This window comes from Pyrgilauda ruficollis, unplaced genomic scaffold, assembly GCF_017590135.1.
Source record: "Pyrgilauda ruficollis isolate IOZ18807 unplaced genomic scaffold, ASM1759013v1 scaffold12, whole genome shotgun sequence".
Lineage (NCBI taxonomy): Eukaryota > Metazoa > Chordata > Aves > Passeriformes > Passeridae > Pyrgilauda > Pyrgilauda ruficollis.
The window spans coordinates 11,443,577-11,466,583 of record NW_024510321.1 but is presented as its reverse complement, the minus strand read 5'-3'; the positions used below and the strand labels follow the sequence as shown (position 1 = coordinate 11,466,583).

Here is a 23,007-nt window from a genome sequence, read left to right as displayed (position 1 = left end):
AATGTGGAACTGTTACTTTCTGTATATTTAAATTTAGAGCTATTGCAGTACATTGTCTTTGCAAATCATCTAACAATATGAATAGTAGTTCTTCACACATAATGAAGAAATCTTAACTAGCTCTTTTTGCACAAGCACTAACACAGAGGCAAAGCAAAAAGCTTTGACCTCTAAGTAGATTTAAAAGATTAGTACATTATTAGGAAAAGCAAGGCAGGATGCAAAAGTATTGAGATGCTCCTAGATATGCAATGGAATATAAAAATAAAACCTTTGTTTTATAAACGTTGATATATTTACAGTGAGGTTTTTAAATTACAATTTCCAATCAGTCTTTCATCTTTCATAAACTCAAGTGTTAAAATTTTGCCAAGTTATTTTTTTACAAAAGCTAGGTCAGGTAGCAATTAAATTAAAGTTAGAGCATCAAAATAACACAGCTGTGTACTGTCTAAGTAACATTTCCACAAATATGCTTTAACACAGCACAAAACTGCAGCCAGAGGTATTTGTATAGACTTCCTCCCTGAAACAGGGACAATTACCAGTTTGAAAACAGTAAAATCCAAATGTGACAGAAAAAATATTAAAATTAGCAGCAGCCAGAAATGCAACTAAAGGAAAAGATGCAACCACAGCTCTCTCTTTCTTCCTTCCACTAAACCATGCTCTTACCAGTCTGTTGACTCATTAATTGCAGCTTTAGCCCATCCACCAGTATCAACAGTGCCAAACCCGACATCATCATGGGAACTGGATGATGACTGGTCAGAGAGATGAGGAGGAAGGACTGACAGCCTGTCATCTTCAATAATGACAGTGTCATCCTGGGGCATGTTCACTGTTGGAGACAGCTGATATTTACCTGGACAAAAGGGAGAAAAAACCCAAAACTAAATAACAGCAGCGTGCAGAGAGTGCCTTGAAAAATATTTCATCACAGATTATAAAAGGTTATGTCAAACTGCAGTGCCACTGATAAGAATGACACAATGCAGATAATAAAATTAACTATGTCTCACTTTGTACCCATCTTCCTGTGCAGAGGTCTGAAAAGTGAAGCACACCAGTTGTTTCTGTGACCTACTGCAAGACCACAAGGTTACTGAAGGGTTGAGGTTTGGAAGAGACCTCTCTTCTGGTCCAACCCTTTCCACTCAAGCAGAGGCACCTACAGCCATGTGCCCAGGACCCCAAACAAATTGCTTCTGCACCACCTCCCTGAGCACTCTGCGCCAGTGCATGGTCACCCTCACACTGAAAAAGTGTTTCCTGATGTTCAGAGGAACCTCCCATGTTTGTCTGTGCCCACAGTCTCAAGTCCTGGCTGAGAACTGCTCAAAAGCATCTCTCCCACAAGACAGTATCGCCTCTTGTATCACCTTGTTAATAAAGAATGTGTTCCACAAGGACTAACAGAGGCCATCACTTTTCCTGATCAGTCTGGCCTTCATGAAATGAGAAATTATTCAAGTGGTGCTGGGAAGTGGACACATGCAATATTTGGAGAAAAAAAAAATTACCAAATTCTATTATCAACAAATTCAAGCAAGTTTTAACATTTTTGTTAAAATGCTTAAACAAGAACCATCACATACATGATAGGGACTACATCAAGACTCAACATGAGTCTGTTCAATGGCAGACTTCATCAGGTAAATTTGACAGTACAAGTTAAAAGATGGTATGATCTTACTAAAACAATTTGTAAAACTGTCACATCTCATGAGAAGAAACACACTAGCTTAATCAACCATTAATCTGACAACAAACTGAAAATTATTCTAAAACTATGATGCACCGGTGTAATGTATCACAAAACTTCTATTTCCATATTTTACACTGCTTCTATGGACACATCAATTATTTCCACACTTTACTTTCACTGTAGATATGAAAAAAATGTGAATAATTAGGGGAAAATAAAGTTTTCTTCTTTTCTGTAAAGGTTTCAGTTACCACCACTACCTTTGCATGCAATTATTAATAAACAAAAAAACAAACAAACCCCTGTGTGCAAAGAGGTAGTAAAAATCCTTATTGTACTAGATAATACATACAGTAATCTGTCCAAAGAGGGGGAAACTGGCTTCAAAGGGATCATTAAAGAAGGCTGAAAAAGTGGCTGGAAAAAAAAGGTACTGCATGGTGAACACCTCATCACTGTCAAACTGAAATGAATGTATGCAGTTTGCATAACAGCTGATTCTGCCCAGCAATAGTTCCTTTGATGGACAGGTTAATGTTTAGCCTGGTAATGTACTTCTTTCCAAACATAATGCCTACAAGACTGTTAACTTTGTACTTAATAATGCCTCCAAAGAATTGATTGTGGAAAGGTATAACCTTATGGCACTCAGCAGATTGAACTTCCCATCTGAGAGGCTACAATAATTCAGGAACACTTTTAACTTTTCACTACCCTTCTTTATATCTGACAAGGGTGAAGATTGACATTTTAATAGTTGCTTAAGAATTAAGGAGAAAACCCATCTGACATGCCTATGCTTTTCATTGCAGATGAAGCTAAGAACAGGTGAAAGGCTTCACCTCCAGCAGATGGTTGGACAAACCTCAGTACTGAACTCAACACACACTTTGTAGAGAACTCAGCTGAAGTGGACAGAAAATACCCCTGGAGAATTAATTCCACAAGTGTTGTGAGAAACCTTACAAGGAAACATCAAAGAAACTTCAAACCCAGTAATCTTCAGTATATTTGACTGATCTACAAATCTAAGGCATTGCTCAACCTGTCTACAAACCTCTTCAAGAAAATAATTTTCCCTCTGGCTGGAAAAGTGCTATTTAGACTCTATGAAATTTAGACTCTGACAACACTTCAAGTCCAGTTTTGCATATATTAATTCAGCTTCAGTGAAGTAATCTGTAATAACATAAAGTATTTTGGACACTGTACTAAGCAAGTAAAACAGTCTCCCTTTCAAATGTTTCTCATCTCAGAACAATGATGCTGAAATTGATTGGACAAGTTACCAATCTAAAGGAGGACAGCCTGAGGACTACACCAAACTATTGGGTAAGAAGGGTTCCCATCTGTCTGTGCAGTAAAAGAAGCTTCAGAGCTCCAGTATGAAATGGCTGGTCTCTTCATCTATGAGGATTTTCATCCTACAAGGAAAAATATGCCAAGCAGCATATTTCAAAAAAAAATTGTACACCTTCAAACCTATTATACACCTACAATACACCAGAAAACAATTTGTACCTGAATTCAACCACCAACACAGAGCCCTCTAAAAAAACCCTGCTCACACACAGTACATAGTATGAATAACAGGTTTATTCATGAAGAACTAAACTGCTCCAGGTCCTTTCAAATCTTGAAATTCCCTGAAGTTCGGTTAATATGTTTGCTGGGATAACTTGGCTCCCATACTGACACTGCATTGTCATGGAACTGTTTCTGGCTTGATCCTTGTGCTTTTGCTATTGCTTGCTCTTTAAAGGATGGTCTACAAAATCTGTTGAACACTCTCACCGTATGTTCAAAACCCAGTATTACCTTATGAATGACTCATGAGCATGTTGACACTGTGGGATTCAGACCAACAGTACAAAGAATGCCTGGAGAATGACTAACAGCAAAGATTTCTACACTGTATACAGGCCTTGGATTTCAAGAAAGTGCTCAAATTTGTCAACTATTGTAGAAGAGCACCACATTTTGATGAGATTCCTGGCCGAGGAGCTACATTGTGATTGTAAAGGGTTATTTTCATTTCACTGAGACACACACTCTACATCTCTAGCTAAATTTTTGTCAATAGTGCTTCCTCCTGATTCTACCCTTAAGACAGCAATAATTTATGTAGAGAACAGAGTATTTCCTGTTGTGTAGGAACCATCAAACTTCACAAAGTTCTGGGGGATCCTTCAGGATGAAAAGCAGATTCAGTGCAAGCGCTTGTTATTCTGTGTACCCCGCAAAAATATCTTCTGTTTAGTCACCGTTAGCAACAAAACCCGCCAGGTTCATAAAAAAAATATCATCAACTAGAAGAAGGAGATGAAAGAGGACTTTGTACTAAGCTGTTTGTTGAATAAGAATAATTTATACAGACAGCAGCTATGTATTGGTGTATTGTAAAACTCAGGAGCATAATGCATGATATACAAGAACGGTATGTCAGAAGAAGACTTGAATTTTTAATTATAGACCCAAGCAAACCAGTATAACACAGTTGTTTTTAACTGAATAACATGCACTCTGGAAATAATAAAGTAAATAAAGATAAGAGTTTCTCACAACCATCTAATTCTTAAAAGACCAAATTTATATAAATAAAATATCCCATCTCCTCCAAACCAAAAGTATTCCCTGAATACAGAAAATTGTATCTTTTCTCCATCAGAAAATTTCAGTGAAATATTATCAAATGAAAAAGCATAAGAAAATCTATAATAGCAATAACCACCTAGAAAAGTAGATTAACATGAGAATCATCAGAAACATGAAAAGATTCACGTAGATTTATTGCAGCAAGCAAACATTATTTTACATAATTTATATCACATCCTAAAATTGGTATTTTATTCCCACTCTCACAGCAAGGCTCTGACAGCCGGTTCTTGCTTGTCAGTTATGAAGGAGTAAGAAAATTGTCTTAAATACCTTTTCTGAAATTACATTAATGGTATTTAAAAGAACAAAACACTCTTGAAATCTTTGTTCCAAATTTAAGCAATGACTAAAACAAGCAGGCATTTGAAGTTGTTACTTTTGAATAGTTTAACTTAGGAAGAAAGAAAACTCAAACCCAACCAGGAGCAAAAGCAGCAGCAAGACCTACTCCTTCTGTGAAAACATACTGTCATCTCCTCACTAAAAAGTACTGAGTACTAAAAGTTTACACAGTTAAATCCATTGAGGGGCAAATCAAAAGACATCAGATGATTCAGAGAGCTCATCAGAGGGGTTCTTGATATGGGGAGAGCACTCAAGGGTACCAGCACTGCAGAAAGCACTCCTTTGGGCTTGTTTTCATGGGCAGGACTGGTGTGGGAAGGTATAGACCTCCAGTGTTCTTCAGCCAGGTTGTTCTTAGGACTAATCCTCAATTTCAGGCCAATTTTCAAGAGATAAGAGTCATGTAACACCACACAAACATTCTCAGGAAATAAAAAAAGTCCTGCTTTTTTTCTCATTTCCAATTTTAAAAAAGACAGGGATTTCACTGCATAAAAGTGACTGAGTCTTTAAAATGTTAGCTATTCTGAAACAAGAAACTGTACTTATCTCTCCCAACAGGCAATACCTCTCTGTTGCATGGCACTGCAAGAAAACTTGCATGTGAAAGATTATAAACACTGCAGTTTTAATTTAGTGGTACTGATTAATTAAAAAAAATAGTCTTATTAGAAAACTGACCATTCCCCAAAAACTGGTTTTAAACATCACTGTTTAACATCACAGGTGAAGCTGCTGTGATTGCAGAAGGGAACAGTCCAATCCTGGAAAGACCAGTTTTAGTTACACACTGTTAGATCACATTTACTATGAGGTTCAGGCACAATTTGATTTTCCACTAACGTGCTTCCACTAAAGATTCAGTGAATTAAAGTCACAACCAACCAATTTTCTACATAGTTTCTGGCTCCTGAAAACAATTCAGAAAAACAATAATTCACAGGAAATCAAAACATTAACTTCAGTTTATAAGAAACTTAGAAAATGAAGGGCAGGGGTTTTTTTCTATATATACAATGCAAAGGTATCTGAAAGTATTAAGATGTTAACAGCTTTGGAAACACTTTTTTTGGTTTTTTGCGGCTTAAACATCAATTATTGGCCACTGCTAAAGGGATGATACCAGACTGATGAACTACTAGTTCAAATTGGCACGGCAAGTCTTGTGCTTCTCCGCTGCTGAAATAAACTGCATTGCTGACACACGTGCACCCAGACTTTCTCAGGGCTCCCTCTCCCATCAATGGACAACATGTTTAAGTGATAATTTGTTAACGCTTATATGAGCTCTGTGTGTAAATCCTCTGCAGCACTGATGGAAAAAGCAGAAGGCAGTGCTTTGCAAATGTTTTATCTAAAGCCTTGACACAACAAGAACTAGCTCTTTCTATGGGAGAGTAGTGCTAAAGACTTCAAATTATTTTATCACTCCTTAAATTTGTTGACAAACAAATGAAATTTTTTCTAAATTTTTCTCTTTAAGAGCATATGACTTTGGGTGACATGGTTTCACACTGCCTTGATTGTCATGTGCACGTTTTTTCTTCCAAGCTGCGCAAAATGAAATGCAACAGAACAGAATATGATATGTTTCTAATTACTATTGCCCAAATGCACAAAAAAGGGCAAAAGAAGAAATACCCTAAATAGCAAACTTGTGGATTTTCAGAGAGTTTAACAGCAGTCTTATTTTGCTACCACAAAGAAAATGCAAAATACAAAATATAAAAATTATTTTAAAAAGAAAATATGGGTGGGAAAAAAAAAAACCCAAACCCAACCCAAATAAAAAAATATAGGGTGAAAAATATACACAAACTGTTGATTGGAAAAGCCTGTGTGGTAGACTAATTTTCTACAGCCAAAACCTAATCTAAAGCAATTGAAAACTAAGTTATGCTTTGCTTCATATCAAGTTTATAGCAGCATGCTCTAATATATTCTGTGTATTTAATGCACTAAAAAAAAAGCCCTAGATTTAATAGTCATGCCTTCTTTTTAAAACTCGCAACTCAAGCGAGCAATCGTCACGTCTTCTGTCAGGTGTTATTTTCATCAAGCTGCTTTTTGTGTTTAAACTTGAAAATCCTTTCAAACTAATCCCATCCTAGTCAGTAAATCCAACCACTCCTGTGGCAAGGCAAGTCTTTATTACCTAGCTCTGTACATCAGAAGTTGAATTGCTGCAAAGCAAGCACTAATAACCTCATTATCCACTGGGACCATGCAGATGGCAGGGTACAGAATCTACACAAGGGATGCTTATAATTAGTTATGAGGTTTTAAAATTGGTGTCCTACAAAGCAAACATTCAAATATCTTAATAAGTCCCTTAATAAGCATAAATGGATGCAAGTTTACCTTAATTATTTTTGTATTTTAGTAGGACTGAAACAGAGGAGAAGGAATATTGAATAAAAATTATGAATTCCCATGAGTCAGAGACTTTGATGCAACATGGAGCCTAGACCGACCAATAATTTATTGTCCCAAACCAGACATTGAAAGACCATGTTAAATGCTACTATTATTCATTCTATGACCTGTCACAAGATGCAAAATTCACTTTAGAACCCCACTTTACCTTCTTCCTCACATTAACTATCCAGAAGGCTTGCGTAGAAGAATTTTAAGGCACGTTTTAAGTTGGTCAGTGCAACCTCCATGTTCCCAATTCCCACATAACACATTAACCACCCTTCAATGAATCACAGAGAGAAATAAAACATGCCCTGCTTAGCAGAGCTGCTTTGACTCACCCATTATCCTGCCCAATGCCACGTTCTTTGTGGGTGACTCGCTGAGACCCTCGATCCCGCCATAGAGGGAGTGGGAAATCCTCCGCTCCCGGTCATCCAGCAGAGTCTCTATAGGCAGCTCTGGCCCAGAGGGGCTCCCAGGTGACTCCAACTGCAAAGAGAGGGGAAAATTAGTGCCTGGGGTCCCCTTAACCACATGGGGGAAGTGTAACAAATTGCCTGAGGCCTAGACCTGTCTGAGCACCAAATGAGCTAGAACTTCTCATCCTGGACAGCGATAATTTGCAATGACAGCTCTGCTTAATGACCAACTTTCTAACCCCTTTACATTGCACCCCCCATGGTGCCCTGTCAAATTTCAAATCCTTCAGCAGAAAATTGGTGAAAAAAACCCATTCCATTTTGGTGTCTCTTTGTTGGGTAATTTCTTAAACAGACAGTTGGGCTGTTTCCAATACCATCAGCAGACAGCTGGGCCATCTTCTGCACACTGACAGCTGAACACAACAAGGCCCTTGTCAGGAGCATGGAACAGGAACTCTCATTTGGAATTGCGCTGCTGCTGCCACAGTGGTGCAACTTGCTTTCAAATGAAATCATCACACTCCAAAGTTTTGTAGTTAGGAACAAAAGAAAAAAACCACAAAAGTTGTCAGACTTCACCGTAATTTTATTTTTAAATTGAGTTCTTTGCTCTGTCTCTCCTGACTGCAGAGTAAAGAGATCTTACATGCTTCATGCAGCCTCAAAGCTCCTCTAATCTCTTGCTGCAGCATCCAGGCAGAGACACAAAAGCAGAACGGGGAACACCTGGGGTGCCCTCCACCCCAGCCCTCAAACCCCTGGAGCTGCCAGGTCCCTGCCCACCACAACTGAGGCCAAACTCTCCAGGGCATCACAAGACAGATGAAGTATGTGGTGGAAGTGATGGACACAGGCTGCTTGGCCATGTGCACAGGAAAGAGAAAGGCTGCATGTATACAGCCTCCTGCCCACCCCAGCTGCTCTCCTTCAGAAGATTGCCTGAGTATCTTCCCAGCCTCTCAGTATCTTCCTACAGTGGCCTCTCAGATTTTTCAAGAGGACAGGAAAAAGTCAAGTTCTCTTCGGTGAGTCTAAGAGAATCAGACCTCAGGGGAACACAGCACCCAAGAGAGGCAAAGAAAATAATTTGCTATCATCTACCTGGATTTAGCAACCCCATCAGCCACAGCTCTGCTGTCAGCACAGCTCCTGGGAATGAGAAGAATGAGTGCCTGTGCATTCACAGGTCACTGTGGATGCCCAATGCAGCAGGGCCCAGTTGCTCCCTGCAGAGATAAGAGACTCCCTACACCATGGCCCAATCCTCACACCATCCAGCCTTCCTGCTGCCCCTAAAGCTCTTGGTTCACCTGGGCTCCAGCACCCTGCTGTCCTCTGAATAATGCTACCAAGGCGCTTTTCCAAGACCATTAAACCAAGTCACCTGAACATTTTGAGCTGATTTTAGCTCTATTAAAAAGAAAACAATTAAAAAAATAGATGTATTTTGTAGAAAAGTAGTATGAACTCAGATATCAAAACATTAGCTCTTCTAACCAACACGCCTCTTCATATTGAAGTATATAGTTAAATCTTAAAACTACAAACCTTTGTCCTTACACAAACACCACAGCATTTATTTCATACATATTGAAATACAGTGGGGTGCAGATACTCAGAGATACTGAGGATGCTGCAAACTATTTGAAGCCACTGGAAACGCTTATTCCAAGTACTGACGGATTTCCAAACAAGCACAAGAGGAGCAGTTCATAGTTTCAGGAATTACAATAACAAGCAACATGCTGGTTGTTTTTTCTTTTTGAAACAGCTGCCCATTATTAATCACTCCACCCGCACTCCCCAGACAACTAAGAAATGCATGCTATGAAAAAGTTTTAAAAATCTGCTTCAAGGGCTACAAAGCCTTGGGCTTTCTCCCCAGCAGAGGCTTTGAAGTGAGCCTGATGGACGGATGACTTCTGACACGCGGGCGCTGGCGCGGCGCCCGGGGCACGGGGGCGGAGGGTTGGAAACGCCGCGTTACGGTCAAGGAGACCGCGATTGGGAGGTCGCAGACTCTATAAAAATTATTATTTCTGTTCAAAGCCATCATCTGTTTAATATAAATGAGATATTTAATGAAGTTCCAAACTGTAGACTTATCTCTCCCAGTTTGATAAGCACCAGGGAGATTTACTGCATCGGAGGGTCAACACAATTACAATTGGAGGCACGTCGAGCTGCAGGAGAATAATAAACTTGCAGTGCAAGTGAATTAGACTCAATAAGGTTTAAATTGTGAAATGAGGATTTGTTTTATTAGTTTTTTTAAATTGCAGATTACAACTGACAGCTTTACTGAAAAATAAATTAAACAATATTTGTAGACTCTGTTATAAAGGAATCTAAGGCACATTTGAAATGTTAACTTCTGAAACACTTTACGAAAAAAGTGCATAGCAACATTAAACTGCTTGAGAGCTTAAACTTGCATGATAAAGGTACTAAACTATGAGCTACTGTTATAATCACTGCCTTTAAATAAGGTGTGAAAATATCAAAGTGCTTTGGGATTTATTCTCCCAGTGCTATACTGATGACTTTATGTAACAAGTGTCCAGCTTTCAGTGAGCCATATCACACAGTCCTTTGTGTGACAAGTCATCAACTTTCAGACTCATTTGTAGAAAGATTTCAAGAGATTTTCAGAAAGACACTGACAAGAAGATGGTTCAGAAGCAAAGAAATATACAGAAATTCATTCCTGGTAATATAGTAAAATACAGGGTAAATAAAAGAAATAGCAGGAGTGTTGCATTTATATGGCCATGTTTTGTAAAATGAATAACATATTTTATAATTTCCATGAGTAAAACTTTATCAATTTCTAATTGGCATCTCATAAGATGAGTTTAAACAAAGGCATTGGCAGCCAGCTACACAAGCATTTTACAGAAGATACAATGCCTTTTATATAACACCAAATATTAGACAACTGGCTGTCACAAAAAACCCCAAAATGCCTTTTCCTTACATTGTTAATAGAAAGTCTGTGCAAGAAAAGAAACATAGAATTTGGAAACTGTGCTGTGGGCAAGACATACAGTCCAACAGTCCAAAGCAAGATTGCAGTTCAAATAGACTTGTTCTTCATGATGGATTTCTAATAAAGAGCTGGAATTACACATTCTAGTTCCTTCTCTTAGCCACTCTCAGTGCTCTCTGGTATAATTTGATTTGATTGACTGATAAAGAGTGAGTAACATAAACAAAGTTGTACAAATTCCTAGCTTCATTAAAGGCCTGGCAAGGAAAGAAATCCATGTGGCAACTGGCCCCCTATCAACAGTTGCTGGAGCATCCCTTGATGTGCCTGTTCAGAGTCACAGACCAACTGAGGGTGGATGAAACCACTGGAGATTACCTAACCCAGCCTCTTGCCCAAAGCAAGGTCTGCAAGAGCAGGTTGCACAGTGCCCTGCCCAGTTGGGTTTTGAATATCTCAAAGATCAGAAACTCCTCAGCCTCTCAGGGCAAGTTGTGCCAGTGCTGACCTCTAAGAAGGATTTGGGTTTTTTTGATTTCTGTGTAAAGAAATTTCTTGCATTTTAGTTTGTGCCTGTTGCTTCTTGTCCTGACACTGGGCAGCCCTGAGAAGAGTCTGGATCAGTAGTTTTTATTACTTCTTTATAACTTTCATTGGGTATTTATAGACACTGACTGGTAAAGATCCCCTGATCTTTCTTCTGTCTAGACTGAAAAGACAGAGTTCCCTCTCTGGATCCTAGCACTGCTCTGTACTAAATGATCATATTCGTAAATATGTAATAAAACCTCCCATGCTACAGATTTCCTGTAGCTCCTTTTCTATCCATTCTCTTAAATTAAAAAAGCAAGATTAAATTTTTTTTAAATAAAAAAAGGCTCTACCCTGACCCTTTGTCATTCAGATAAAAAACAGCTGTTTGCTAAAGTACTGTCTGTACCAGCTAGCCCAGCTGCTGCTTATCTAGATGATAAAAGGACAAATAATGCAGTCCCTTTTACTTAAACACCACCATCCATCCTATTTGAAGTTATGTACATAAATATGAAAAAGGTTTATGCACAAGAAGAGTGCCAAAATATTCAAAGCATAAACAAACTTTTTTTTTTTTTAAATGAAACAAGAATCAGACCCCCTTTTTTCTTCAGAAAATAAATTGTCCAAATATAGGAATGCAAGTGTTATCAGTGTTAAAGAAGTGGGTACACAAATTTGCTATCTATGACACTGCATCCAGAATGCTGAAGCTCTTTGTGTCACACAGAATTATTCTCCAGGCTTTCTTTTATCCTTCTTATCTGTGTACTGTGGTTAAGATGTTCAAAATACTACAGCTTAGTTTTCCAACATAGACACTTTTAAAATACTACTAGTCTATATCAAGGCATCAATATCAAAGGCATTAATGAAACTAAACTAAGTTTTCATAGGACTGGACTAAATTTTAGTTTTCTGGGTTGAAAATTGGCTAAAGAATTGGACACAAAGATGATCTTCAGGATGGAGAAGAGTTGTAGACTCCCGTAGGAATCAGAGCTGGAATAGCTTAAGTTGATAAATAGCTTTATCAATGAGTTGGAGATGGGAATGAACAGGGAAATCACTGTGTATGGAGAAGATGCTAAAGACTTTTTGACAGTTAAATTCCAAAAGGTCATCACAAGACTAATCTAGTGAGAAAGAAAAAACAAACCTGTCACCTACATTTCAATGTAGGTAAGTCGGCAAAGCATGCAGGGGAAAATGATGCTGAATATTTTATACTTGCACACACACTGGAAAAGAAAAGATGCTTGCTTGTTTCTTTTATAATGAAACCACTCATTTGCAAAGTCTCACTGATCTATCAGTCAATTTATTTCATGAATGATGAGGTCCTAATACAGTTTGGAATCAGGACTCTGCTTCACAATTTGCTCATTTTCAAAGGGAGAAAAAAAAATGAGCAGACATGCATGAAGAAATTTAGGGATCTGCAAATCATTTGCAAAGCTTCATTTCAGGCAGGTTTGGCAAAATATTCATCCTGGGAAAAAAAAAAAAAAAGGGGAGGTCTAAACAAGAAAAAACCCTTGAAATTTCTCATTTTGAGGAAAATGGTGACACTCTCTCACTTAATGGCAGAAAAGTGCTGCCTGCCTGTGACATGAGCAGAGTGCAGATGAGCAATCTGTGTCTCTACGCTGTCCAGGTAGCAGGACTGAAAAGCACAGGATTCCAAAAGTAACAATTACCTTTATTTTCTTGAATCAGCACATGGAGCCACCAGCTGCAGGGACGTGCCTGGCAGTTGTGCCTGAGTGCTGAGCACATTCTGGCAATGCAGCCGCCAGCTGTTTGCCCATAAAGGCTAATCACAACAGCATCACTAATTAACAGAACATCGCACAAGAACTCCATTTCTCCTTAAATCTGAGCAATTAAAAAAATTTCAACCCTGAGATAAAGATCTAAAAAGCTGATGGCTGCCTCTTCTGAAAAATGAGGTGTTAAAAACTGGCCATATATGAATATCAAGTCAATATTATTGTTATTCTCTCTATTTTTCCCACTGTTTTCACAGCTTTGGAAATGTGTCTTAAAGAGTATCGCCATGCTTATGTAGGAAACTTGATGAGTTACCAAGCAAGGCTTAAAGCTGAAAACACAGAACAGAACAGAATGTTTAACTTTTTTTTAAATGGGGGGCAAGGGAACCTCAGATATAGCCAAATCCCAAATTAAATGTTTTTGTTACACTAGTCTAACAGCGTCCATCAAATACTCAGTGTGTGATTTTGTCTGGAGTGACTGAGATATTAAACACAGTTTTGCAAGGTTCGTAGTAGCGCAGCTAGCAGAATTCCACATTACTGTACTCTGTATAGACATAATGCAAACAGGAGAAAAACTCAGATGCACAGCTTTGGCTTAGAGTTCATTCATAGCTAACACTCCATGCTTATATCAATATTTACTACAAGACAATTCACTTGAAAACCTAGATGGATTACACACTATCTTCTGGTGAGTCAATGAAAATTCTTCCTACAGGCAAATCTTCAGCAAAACCACAGCAGCACAAAATCTCTTTTTACCTTCTGGGAAGTTTGTGGTCTCTTTTGACTCTACAGTTATGGAAGGGCTGATGATATAAATTATCTCCTCCCTGCCTCTCTGAAGTCAAGATAATACTCTTATGGTGTTTATGTACATTTTCATTGTTACTACAATTGCTCTGAAGGCTTAGTTTGCAACATGAGAACTTGTGAAGCTGTTTGAGAATAATGATGGCATGGGAAAGGAGTATCCGAGGTCACTTCACCAAGTTTTGAAACTGTTTCATGTTCAAGAAGACAAAGAAAACTCTCTGACAAAGACAGTGCCTCTGCAGCAGATCAGAAGCAACTGTTCTGCTTCCCTCAACCCAGGACAACAGAGGTTCTGTCACTCACTTCTAGACAGCAAACAAAATACAGAAAGTACACAAAACTCCTAGTCTAAATTGAAACATGCAGAAACAACAATCTGCAGAATCATGCTGCAAAATTAATTCCCCTCCTCAGCAATTCTGAGGACTGATTACGAAAATTGGCATTGAAACCAAAAGAACAGTTTCATGCCACTAACTGCCTTAAAAATCCAATTCAAACTCAATTTTACCAAAGAAAGAAGCAGACTCTGTAGTCTATCTAAAAGGAAGTCAGTTCGACTTTGCAAATGCAAAACAATTGCTGGACTTGAAGACAGGGGAAAAAAAGACTTGGGGTTTTTTTGGTTTTTTTGCTGTAATTTTGTTGTGGGATTTTTTTTTTTTTTTATCATCCAGAGAGCAACTGCTTTTATCATCCAGATGATTAGCACAATTATTTCTGCATTGGCATTATCACCCCCTGCATGGATTTCCCTTTTGAGACACCTTTGGGTGCTCCATGGTGTGGCAGGGAATCAGCCAAGACCTGACCTCACAGGACTGATCACACACTGGAACAGAGCAGAGTGAACACAGTTCTTGGTGACACACAAAAGGGAATAATACCAAACCAGTTCCACTTAACTGTAGTTCAGACTAACAAGAAACAAAGCTATGTTTTTGTCTACAAAGTGGGCACATACGATGCTGAATCAACAAAGGAAAGAAATCAGTTGAACAGGATATTTTTATCTTCTGGTTTTTTATGGTGAATCCTTTGAAGAACAAAAAGAGGGAGAAGAGCATAGAAAACACTGAGAAATACTTTCTCACAAGTTGAACATTTCTTTTTATATTTCATTAAACCAGTAAACCCCCTTTCTGAGGAGCTGGGGGTGTTTAGCCTGGAGTAAAGAGAAGGCTAAGGAGAGAGACCTTTTTGCTCTCTACAACTGCCTAAAAGGAGAATTTAGACAGGCGGGGGTTAGTCCCTTCTCCCCGGGAAAAAGTGACAGGACAAGAGGAAACAGTCACCAGCTGTGCCAGGGAAGATTTAGACTGGATATTAGGTAAAATATTTCATTAAAAGTATAGTCAAGCTTTGGAACAGGGTGCCCATGGACGTGGCTGAGTCACCATCCCTGCAGGTCTTCATAACGTGTATAGATGTGGCACGTGGCAACATGGTTTAGGGGTGGACTTGGCAGTGCTGGGTTAATGGTTGGAGTCAATAATCTTTAGTCTAAATGATTCTGTGCTTCTACAGTGATAAAAGGTGGGAGTTATTAAGATAAGGGTGTGCCCTTTTTTATGCTTTTGCATCTAATCTGGAAGTTTCTGAATTTGCCGCCAGTCAAATGTCATTTCCTTTTGTGTTCTAACACTAAAAATCTTTCCTGGTGGTTGTTACTGGAATGTTCCAAGGGGAAAGTTTGTATACCAGCAGATCTAAGCAATATGTGTTGCTAAATTAAACATAACATAGCCAAGACAAGGCCAGCCACTGAGGCAGTGCTGTCTCCAGCCAGTTCTCAGCTCCACACCCACTACTGAGGGACTGAGCTGACTGAATACCATACTCATATATGGTACTCCTGCAACATTCAGAAATAACATTATCACAGCTTATCAGTGTTACATCAGCTTAATAATATCTAAAGCTTAAATTGGTCACATTCTTGAAAGAGGCTATAGGGTTTAATTGCAAAATACCAAGAAAAAAAGCTCTTTGCTTTTCATTTCATTGAAGTCTGGGAATTGCAAGACTTCCAGAAAAGTGACTTCTTGCATATTGCCAGCTCAGCAGGTAAACAGCTTTATATCCATGCAAGTCATCCTTTCATCATATTAAAATATGCAAACAGTATTGACATCATATTTCCTTTGGGTAAGTGTGATAAAAGCAGTAATTCCTAGGAAAAATTACTTACAAAAATTACTTTGTAGAGATGATTACTACAGCAATTGTGACATATCAACGCTTTCCTAATGCTTTTTCCTAGCTCATCTTGCCAGCTTCTTAAGGAGTTGGAAAAATGCACAAAAAACTGTAAAGGAGGCCCAGAAAGAGAGAGCATATCCTGCCCTTGTGCAGGTACATTTCAGTGTATCTAAATCTGTTTCCATGATCAGTTCTTTTATCCTGAAGGACATATACTGCAGTCAGCTGTGCTGTTTTTGGCACCTGATCTCTGCAAAATAAATCGTACTAAATGTAAAGCAGATATAGGGGACCAAGCTACTCTTGAATGAGTAAAAATTCTGCTGGATTCAAGGAGAAATGTCTTTGTTTCATCACTGCTGGATTACCTCCCTTGTGTTTACAAACACTGTCTGGATTAATTCAGTCAAGAAGACTTTCACTAGGAGAAAAGGGATCATCTTCTACATCCTTTTAGGAAAAAAACCCAAACCACTAAACACAGAAATAGTCTAAAATATTTGACTCTTTTTATGTAGTAACATATAGTAGCACCTACAAATTGGAAATTGGGTAAAAATAAGGAACAGTCTCCAAAGGACAGTTTGAATTAGGCCTAGATAAGGACATCACCACATACACAAAGGTCAGAATTCCTTCAACACTAAGCAAGACGCTGTGCATCCAAGCTGGCTTTCTAGCAGTGTGCAAATATAAACATGCCTGCATACAAAAACTTTGTATAAGCAGTTAAGCAAGAGGAGCTTAACACTTTCAAAAAGCCTACTGTCTTTTTCAGACATGATTTTATAATACACTATGGAGTGATTTTTTCTGAAGGTTAGATTTATGCATTAAAAACTAAACCATTCTTTTTTTCCCTTAGGCAGGAGCAGTGATACTAAACCAATTTGTGCACATCGTTTTTGAAGCATGATGATCAAGAAATAACACTCCTGATAAGACCTTACTATATTAGCAAGAATGAAAGAATTTACTTTTAGATTTCTAAAGAAGAGATGCTTTTCTGACACGCCATTCAGCTGTATCCTATTTAACTCAGTCCTTTCTCCAATTTGTTCTGAAGTCCAATTCAGTCCTCCCCAACATCTACAGTCCTTCTCATCATATGTCCATATATTCCTAGTATATAGGATTACTTACATTAAATACAAGATAAACTATTAGAAATCATTAATGTATTTCAAAACATCAACACATTAATATTGTACTAGAGAAGACTAAAGTTGCAAATCATCAGAAGAATGATGATTCACCCTGAATTCAGCAGTTCAACCTCCCCTACAATTAAGGCCAAGACAGTTTTGTAGAATCTATACATGAAACTTTTGTTTAGATAAAATATATTAATGAAATATAAGAGCTCTACGCTTAATTTAAAAAATTGGAAGTGACAAAGAAACAAGTCAGTTAACACAAAGTCTATAAATGAAAGATCTAACAGACCTCCATAAAAAAACTCCGCTGAACAAAAATCACGTAAACAGTGAGATCCAATTACAAAATCAATATTGTTTTATTCAGTGTTTCCTGTTTTTCATTGACAAAAATACTTGAAAGAAAAACTTTATTGATCAGTAATAACGTTAGCATGTCTAACACTGAAATTCAGATAATTCTGTAGTTCTCTCTTTCTTTAGCTTCTCAGATATTATTTTTCAAGTCCCAGAGGAAACATGACATCTCCTGTAAACACAAAATACCTCAGAAGTGAAAATTGCCAATCCCAATATCAAAAGCTTATTACCTCATTGCATTTACTTATTCGCCTCGCCACAATAAGCTGAATCATTCCTCGTTTGTTTCCTTCAGTGGACATGGACCTCCTTAAGGTTTCCATAGCATCTTGATTTGTTTTGCCCAATAATGATTCTCCATTAACTGCTATTAGTTGATCATTCACTCGAAGCCTGCCATCCTGGAAAAGTAAAAATTATAGATAGTTACATAAAACACACACAAAAGAAGCTTTGTCTACTGGAGAGAATTAAAAAAAAAAAACCAAATCAAAAGAAAAATATTCAACCAACTATACTTAGTCCTAAGGGTTTATGGCGAAATGAACACTGCAATAATAGCTTCCCTTACAGCCACTATAGGAAATGTCTATTCCAATTACAGATGTGCACTGAAAGCTATTATCATAATCTGTTTGCTCAAACAGCATACTAATGGAACTGTACCAGAGATGGCTCGCTCCTTCCTGAACCTGTTAGGGCTGCTTAAATCCTGGGACATGCAAACATGTGAGTAGAAATCGAAATGTTACCTCTGATGGTATAATTGGTGAACACTAGAGAACTCATTCTTCTTCGATCTATGGATATTTTCAAAATAATTTACTATGGAAAACCAAGGAAGACCAAAGTACACAGATATTCCCTCTTACCTTGGACGCTGCTCCACCGTTAATAATGGACTTGACGAAGATTCCTAAATCGGCGTGGTTCTCTTTTGACCGGTTACCTTTGACACTCACACCAAGCCCAGCTGACCCAGAGTCATTCAGTGGAACTTCAAAAGTGAGGAATTCCCTGGTGCCATCAGGTGTGAGGACAAGCTCCTCTTCTTCTGCTTTCTGTTGGGGAGATCAGCAAGGATTATAGAATAGCATTTCTCTGGGAATTCTCTCCCCCCTACAGCTATTAGCATTCAAAACTCTCTGCTTTTTACTACAATGCCACAATATTTTCCACAGTAATTATGTGAAGAAATGTGCAGAAATAGTGTATTTTCAATCACCTCCAGCTGATGCCTAGGTTCAGAAATATCTTAAATTTGTGTCTAAGTGCTTCTCTCTCTAGTAAAGTAATTGCATCACATGTCATTACTGAATCTGCCATCAATACTAACTCACATGTAAGCTGCTATTTCATTAGCCAAAAGAGAGCTTTATCAGAAATATTTTTCTACTTGCAAACCTACAGAATTTTTAAAGTGCCATCATCATCTATGGAGCTTTGCAATCTTAGGGAGAAACTAAGTGCAAGAAAATTAAATTCAAAAATTACTTATTCACTTCACTTTACTTAAAATGATCTGTGTTAGGAAAAAACAGAAAACCACACAGCTGAGATCTGCAAAAGCACATCTCTCTGATGTTGCCAGGCTTATTGTCAAATCCAGCTCTAAGTGCCAATTTTCCTGTTTTTCCCAGCTCTGCCCTTCACCTCTGTCCTCTTACCCACCTCTCTGGATCTTTGCTGTCCTCAACACCCAGTTTTAGGCTGGCTGAGAAAATCCCAGCTTTTAAGCACCCTGAATTACAGTCACAAGCCTGCCACAGTGCCAGGAAGGAGCTGCTCAGTGACACCTCTCCATGCACCCAAAAGCCATACAAGCACAGGCGACTGGTCTCATGCTTCACCTCCTGCCAAATTCAGGAAACAGGCTGGGACCAGAGGCCTTGCAGTGTCCCTACAGAGCAGTGACACTCATGGGGCAGCAGCATGAGCACAACACCCAGGAAGGAAAGTGGCCGTGCCCTTAGGAGCAGTGCTCATGACCAAGAGACTTCTGCCAAAGGGAGGAATGGGAGGGACAGGCTGTTCACCAGCCCTATCTCTTACAGTAGATGCTGCTCACTTGTTTCTGATCCTCCTTTGAATCTAACAAAGTGGTTATAACCACCTTTGGTTATAACTTCATCAATTAACAAAAAAAAGTCATGCCCTTAAAGGCATGATTCCCTGCTTGTGAACCCGACTGTGCTGGGTTTTTTTTCACCCACATGAAGGAGAAAGAGAACATACAGCAGAAGGTGCACACTAATGTCCAGCTTCAGTTCTTCTCTGGAAGAATTAATCTGGCCAAATTTTCATAATCTTAGCAACATGTCACCTCTGTTTCTGACACTGATTTTTATACTTTTCCCACATCACTGATCTATTTGCAAAGCTCACTCATATGAGTGAGAACACATATGAGAAGCTAACGTGCGCCTGCTGAGCTGTCCCTGTTTCTCAAGACTTGAGGAAATGCAAACACAGCCTATGGCAAAGATAGATGTGAAAGCCATGTGGAGTACAGCAGACTGAGATGATCAATTTGGGCACAAGCATGCTAGTTGTGTCACCATTGACCTAGAAATGCAGTGCAAAAATGTCACATGGGAAGGCAGTCAGACTGCTGAGAGAGCCGCAACAGCTGAGGGAAGAAAAACAGGAGTTTTATCTTTTCCCACTTGTTAAAAGCGTGAACCTCCATGTGTTCACCAGCCCTTCCCTTTGCACTAGAGTCCTTTTGCTTATAACTAAGCATAGTGGTTCATCAAAAAAACCCAAAAAAACCCCCAAAACAACGAAAAAAATTGAATACTCCCTATCAACATGCCATAGCTAGGCTGGCTTGCTTGTGAATCCCACTATTCAAACACATCTCTTGGCCACACAAAACAGCATGACCAATGCTAGCTGTGAGGAATGGAAAGGTGTATTGTGACCATCGAAAAACACTCTATTTAAAAGATGTTTCCCAAATGATGGGGAAATTACCATTTTAATTTTCCTGCTTGGCTCACAGAAGCACTAGCTCCAGTGTACATTTGAATCCCCATTTTGTCAAATGGCTGCAGAATAAAACAATCTGAAGCAGATGCATGTTACCTTATACTTTCTGTAACACTGATTACTTTCATATTCCTTAATAAATAGTAATAGGAATAAAGCTTGTGAGCCAAAAGCGAGATAAAGCCAAGGTAGCATGTGTGGCTTATCCAAGAAAGCAGATATGCTTACTGAATTTTAGTTTACTACTGTTAAAATAAATTTAGAATCAATTTCCCTCTTCCTCCAGTATTTTCTAATCTTCAAACAATCCACGAAAACTTCAGGCAAAGCATTCTCCCAGGTCTGTCAGGTGCCTTTCTATATGACAAAGGGTCAATTGGAGTGAGCACCACACAAGCATCCCCAAAGACTTGGCTAATGGCCTCTACCCTACTTCTCTTCAGTGCGACCAAAGAGCTGCATTATCAGTTCAGCACTGTTTTAATGTGAGGCTTATGCTTGCTTGTTTCCTGCAATCTCAAATAAGGAAATAATGCAGTATAAGACTACAGACACCTGAGTGTGCAGCTGAAACGTGAGGCCAAAACCTGAAACAAACTACACTGAAGCAGCTGTACATGAGCGAGCAGATCAGCTCATGAAAAAATGAGAAACAGCAGCCTCAGCAGTGGATCAGAAGTACTGAAAGCATGAGAAAATTGATCAACTCACCCAAGGAAGAAAATTACCACTACTAGGCTATGGCTAAATTTCTTTAGGGACTTCATAGGGTATCTATAGTTATTCCCACCTAAGCACACTTGCTTTACCACCATATCTGTTTCTGAAATTTTAGGGACATAAGAAGCCTTTTGCCTTCCAGACTCTGTGTGATGCCTGTCAGTATCATATGCTTGAATGTAAAGTAAAAAAAAAAAAAGTATAACAAACGTGAAAAATGTGGCTTTCAATAAAAACTGAACTATTAACTTTCAAGTGCTATGGATATGAAAGTAGCAAATTTAACATTTGCACCACACCATGGTATCAAAGAAAGTCTTACTATGTATGATATATTGAATATAACTTCATAATACCAACCTTGGAGCAGTACCATTTAGTGACAATGAACCTCTAAGCATGTCATAAAGGAGCCAGTCACAGAGAAATGAGCAGGAAGATTTTTAGCCTGCTACTATAATATTTTGAACCAAAGTTGTAAAGATGAAAACAAAACAAAAAAGCGCCAGCAAAATCTCATAATGGCTGAATCCTTTGTTCTCCAAAGTCCTTTAGAGTACAGAAACATTACATGTACAGCAACTCTCCCCAATCAACATAAAACCAGCTATTATAGAGAGTAAAATTTGCACTAAAATTGTGTTGAATGTTAAGTATTTACATGCAATAAATCACAGAAATTCCCTAATATGTCCATGAGACAGCATAAAAATGCACAAAAAATCTAAAATGCAGCATTAAAAATTTTCAGCTGAGAACACAGTCACTTCTTAATTGCAGTAGCTTCCATTTGATCTTGATACTCTCTAAATTAACAGCTTCACTATGTCAATCAAACACCTCAACACTATTTTCATGATTAGTTGATCTGTAGGAGAAATTTATTCCGTCATATATTTTGACAGGCCAGCAGTAAACATGCAAGCAAAATTATGTACTGTGAACCCTGAACAACAAAATTCAACTCCCTTAAGATTTTTCACACACTGTGTCCAAAACAATTAACAGCAGAACAATATTCTGTTCAGACAGAGGCTGCTGAGGAAAAGGTCATGTGAAATGGCTTCAGTTGGATGAATGAAGCTGCTCAAGTATGCAATTTACAATAAAAATTTGATTGGTGATAAAATACGTAGGTGACTTTTTTGGCTTCAAAATCATATTTAGCATCAATTTATGCTAAACATTTGAGATAAGTTTTACACTTTTTTAATACAACATAAATATATTGTAAATTTAAAGATAAACTTCCTGACTGGAGCAAACTTACAGCAGTGTTTTGATATATACAGAGATTTAAAAAAGCCATAAGATAAACAGGGGGAGAATTGTTTTTCTCTTCCACATAACATTATCTTCTATGTAAGTTCTGATCTGATCATAAAATCAGATTTAATTTTATAAACAACATTAAAATAGACTTCAACAGTTAGAGAGCCATTAGTTTTCTCATCATACTAGTAACAGCCTCTAGCGCTCTTTATCCTTTTATCACAGAATTACAGGATATGTTGAGTTGGAAGGAACCCTGAAAGATCGTTAAGTCCAAGTCTTGGCCCTGTACAGGTCACCCCAAGAGTCACATCCTGTGCCTGAGAGCATTGTCCAAATGCTTCTGGAATTCTGTCAGGCTGGTGCTGTGACCACTGCCCTGGGGAGCCTGTTCCAGCCCAACCACCCTCTGGACAAAGAACCTTTTCTGATATCCAGCCTAAACCTCCCCAGCCACAACTTCAGGCCATTCCCTTGGGTCCTGTCACAGATCACTAGAGAGAAGAGATCAGTGCCTGTCCCTCCTCTTCCCCTCAGAAGGATGTTGAAGATCACAATGAGGTCCCCTCCAGGCTGAACAGACCAAGTGATCTCAGCTGCTCCTCATACAGCTTCCCCTCAAGGCCCTTCA

At 38.5% G+C, this 23,007-nt stretch overlaps 1 protein-coding gene across 14 annotated transcripts in view; it reads right to left on the bottom strand.

Annotated features, from left to right (window-relative positions):
- Positions 1 to 23,007, bottom strand: part of PARD3 (par-3 family cell polarity regulator) — a 444,410-nt gene that overhangs the window by 156,720 nt on the left and 264,683 nt on the right. For all 14 annotated transcript variants that reach the window (XM_041487469.1, XM_041487512.1, XM_041487496.1 and 11 more), the window contains 4 exons: positions 18,266 to 18,454; positions 17,624 to 17,794; positions 7,471 to 7,621; positions 676 to 865 (listed from right to left, as the gene is read on the bottom strand). In XM_041487469.1, coding sequence (XP_041343403.1) covers positions 676 to 865; positions 7,471 to 7,621; positions 17,624 to 17,794; positions 18,266 to 18,454 — 701 coding nt within the window. The remainder of the gene's footprint in view (positions 1 to 675; positions 866 to 7,470; positions 7,622 to 17,623; positions 17,795 to 18,265; positions 18,455 to 23,007) is intronic.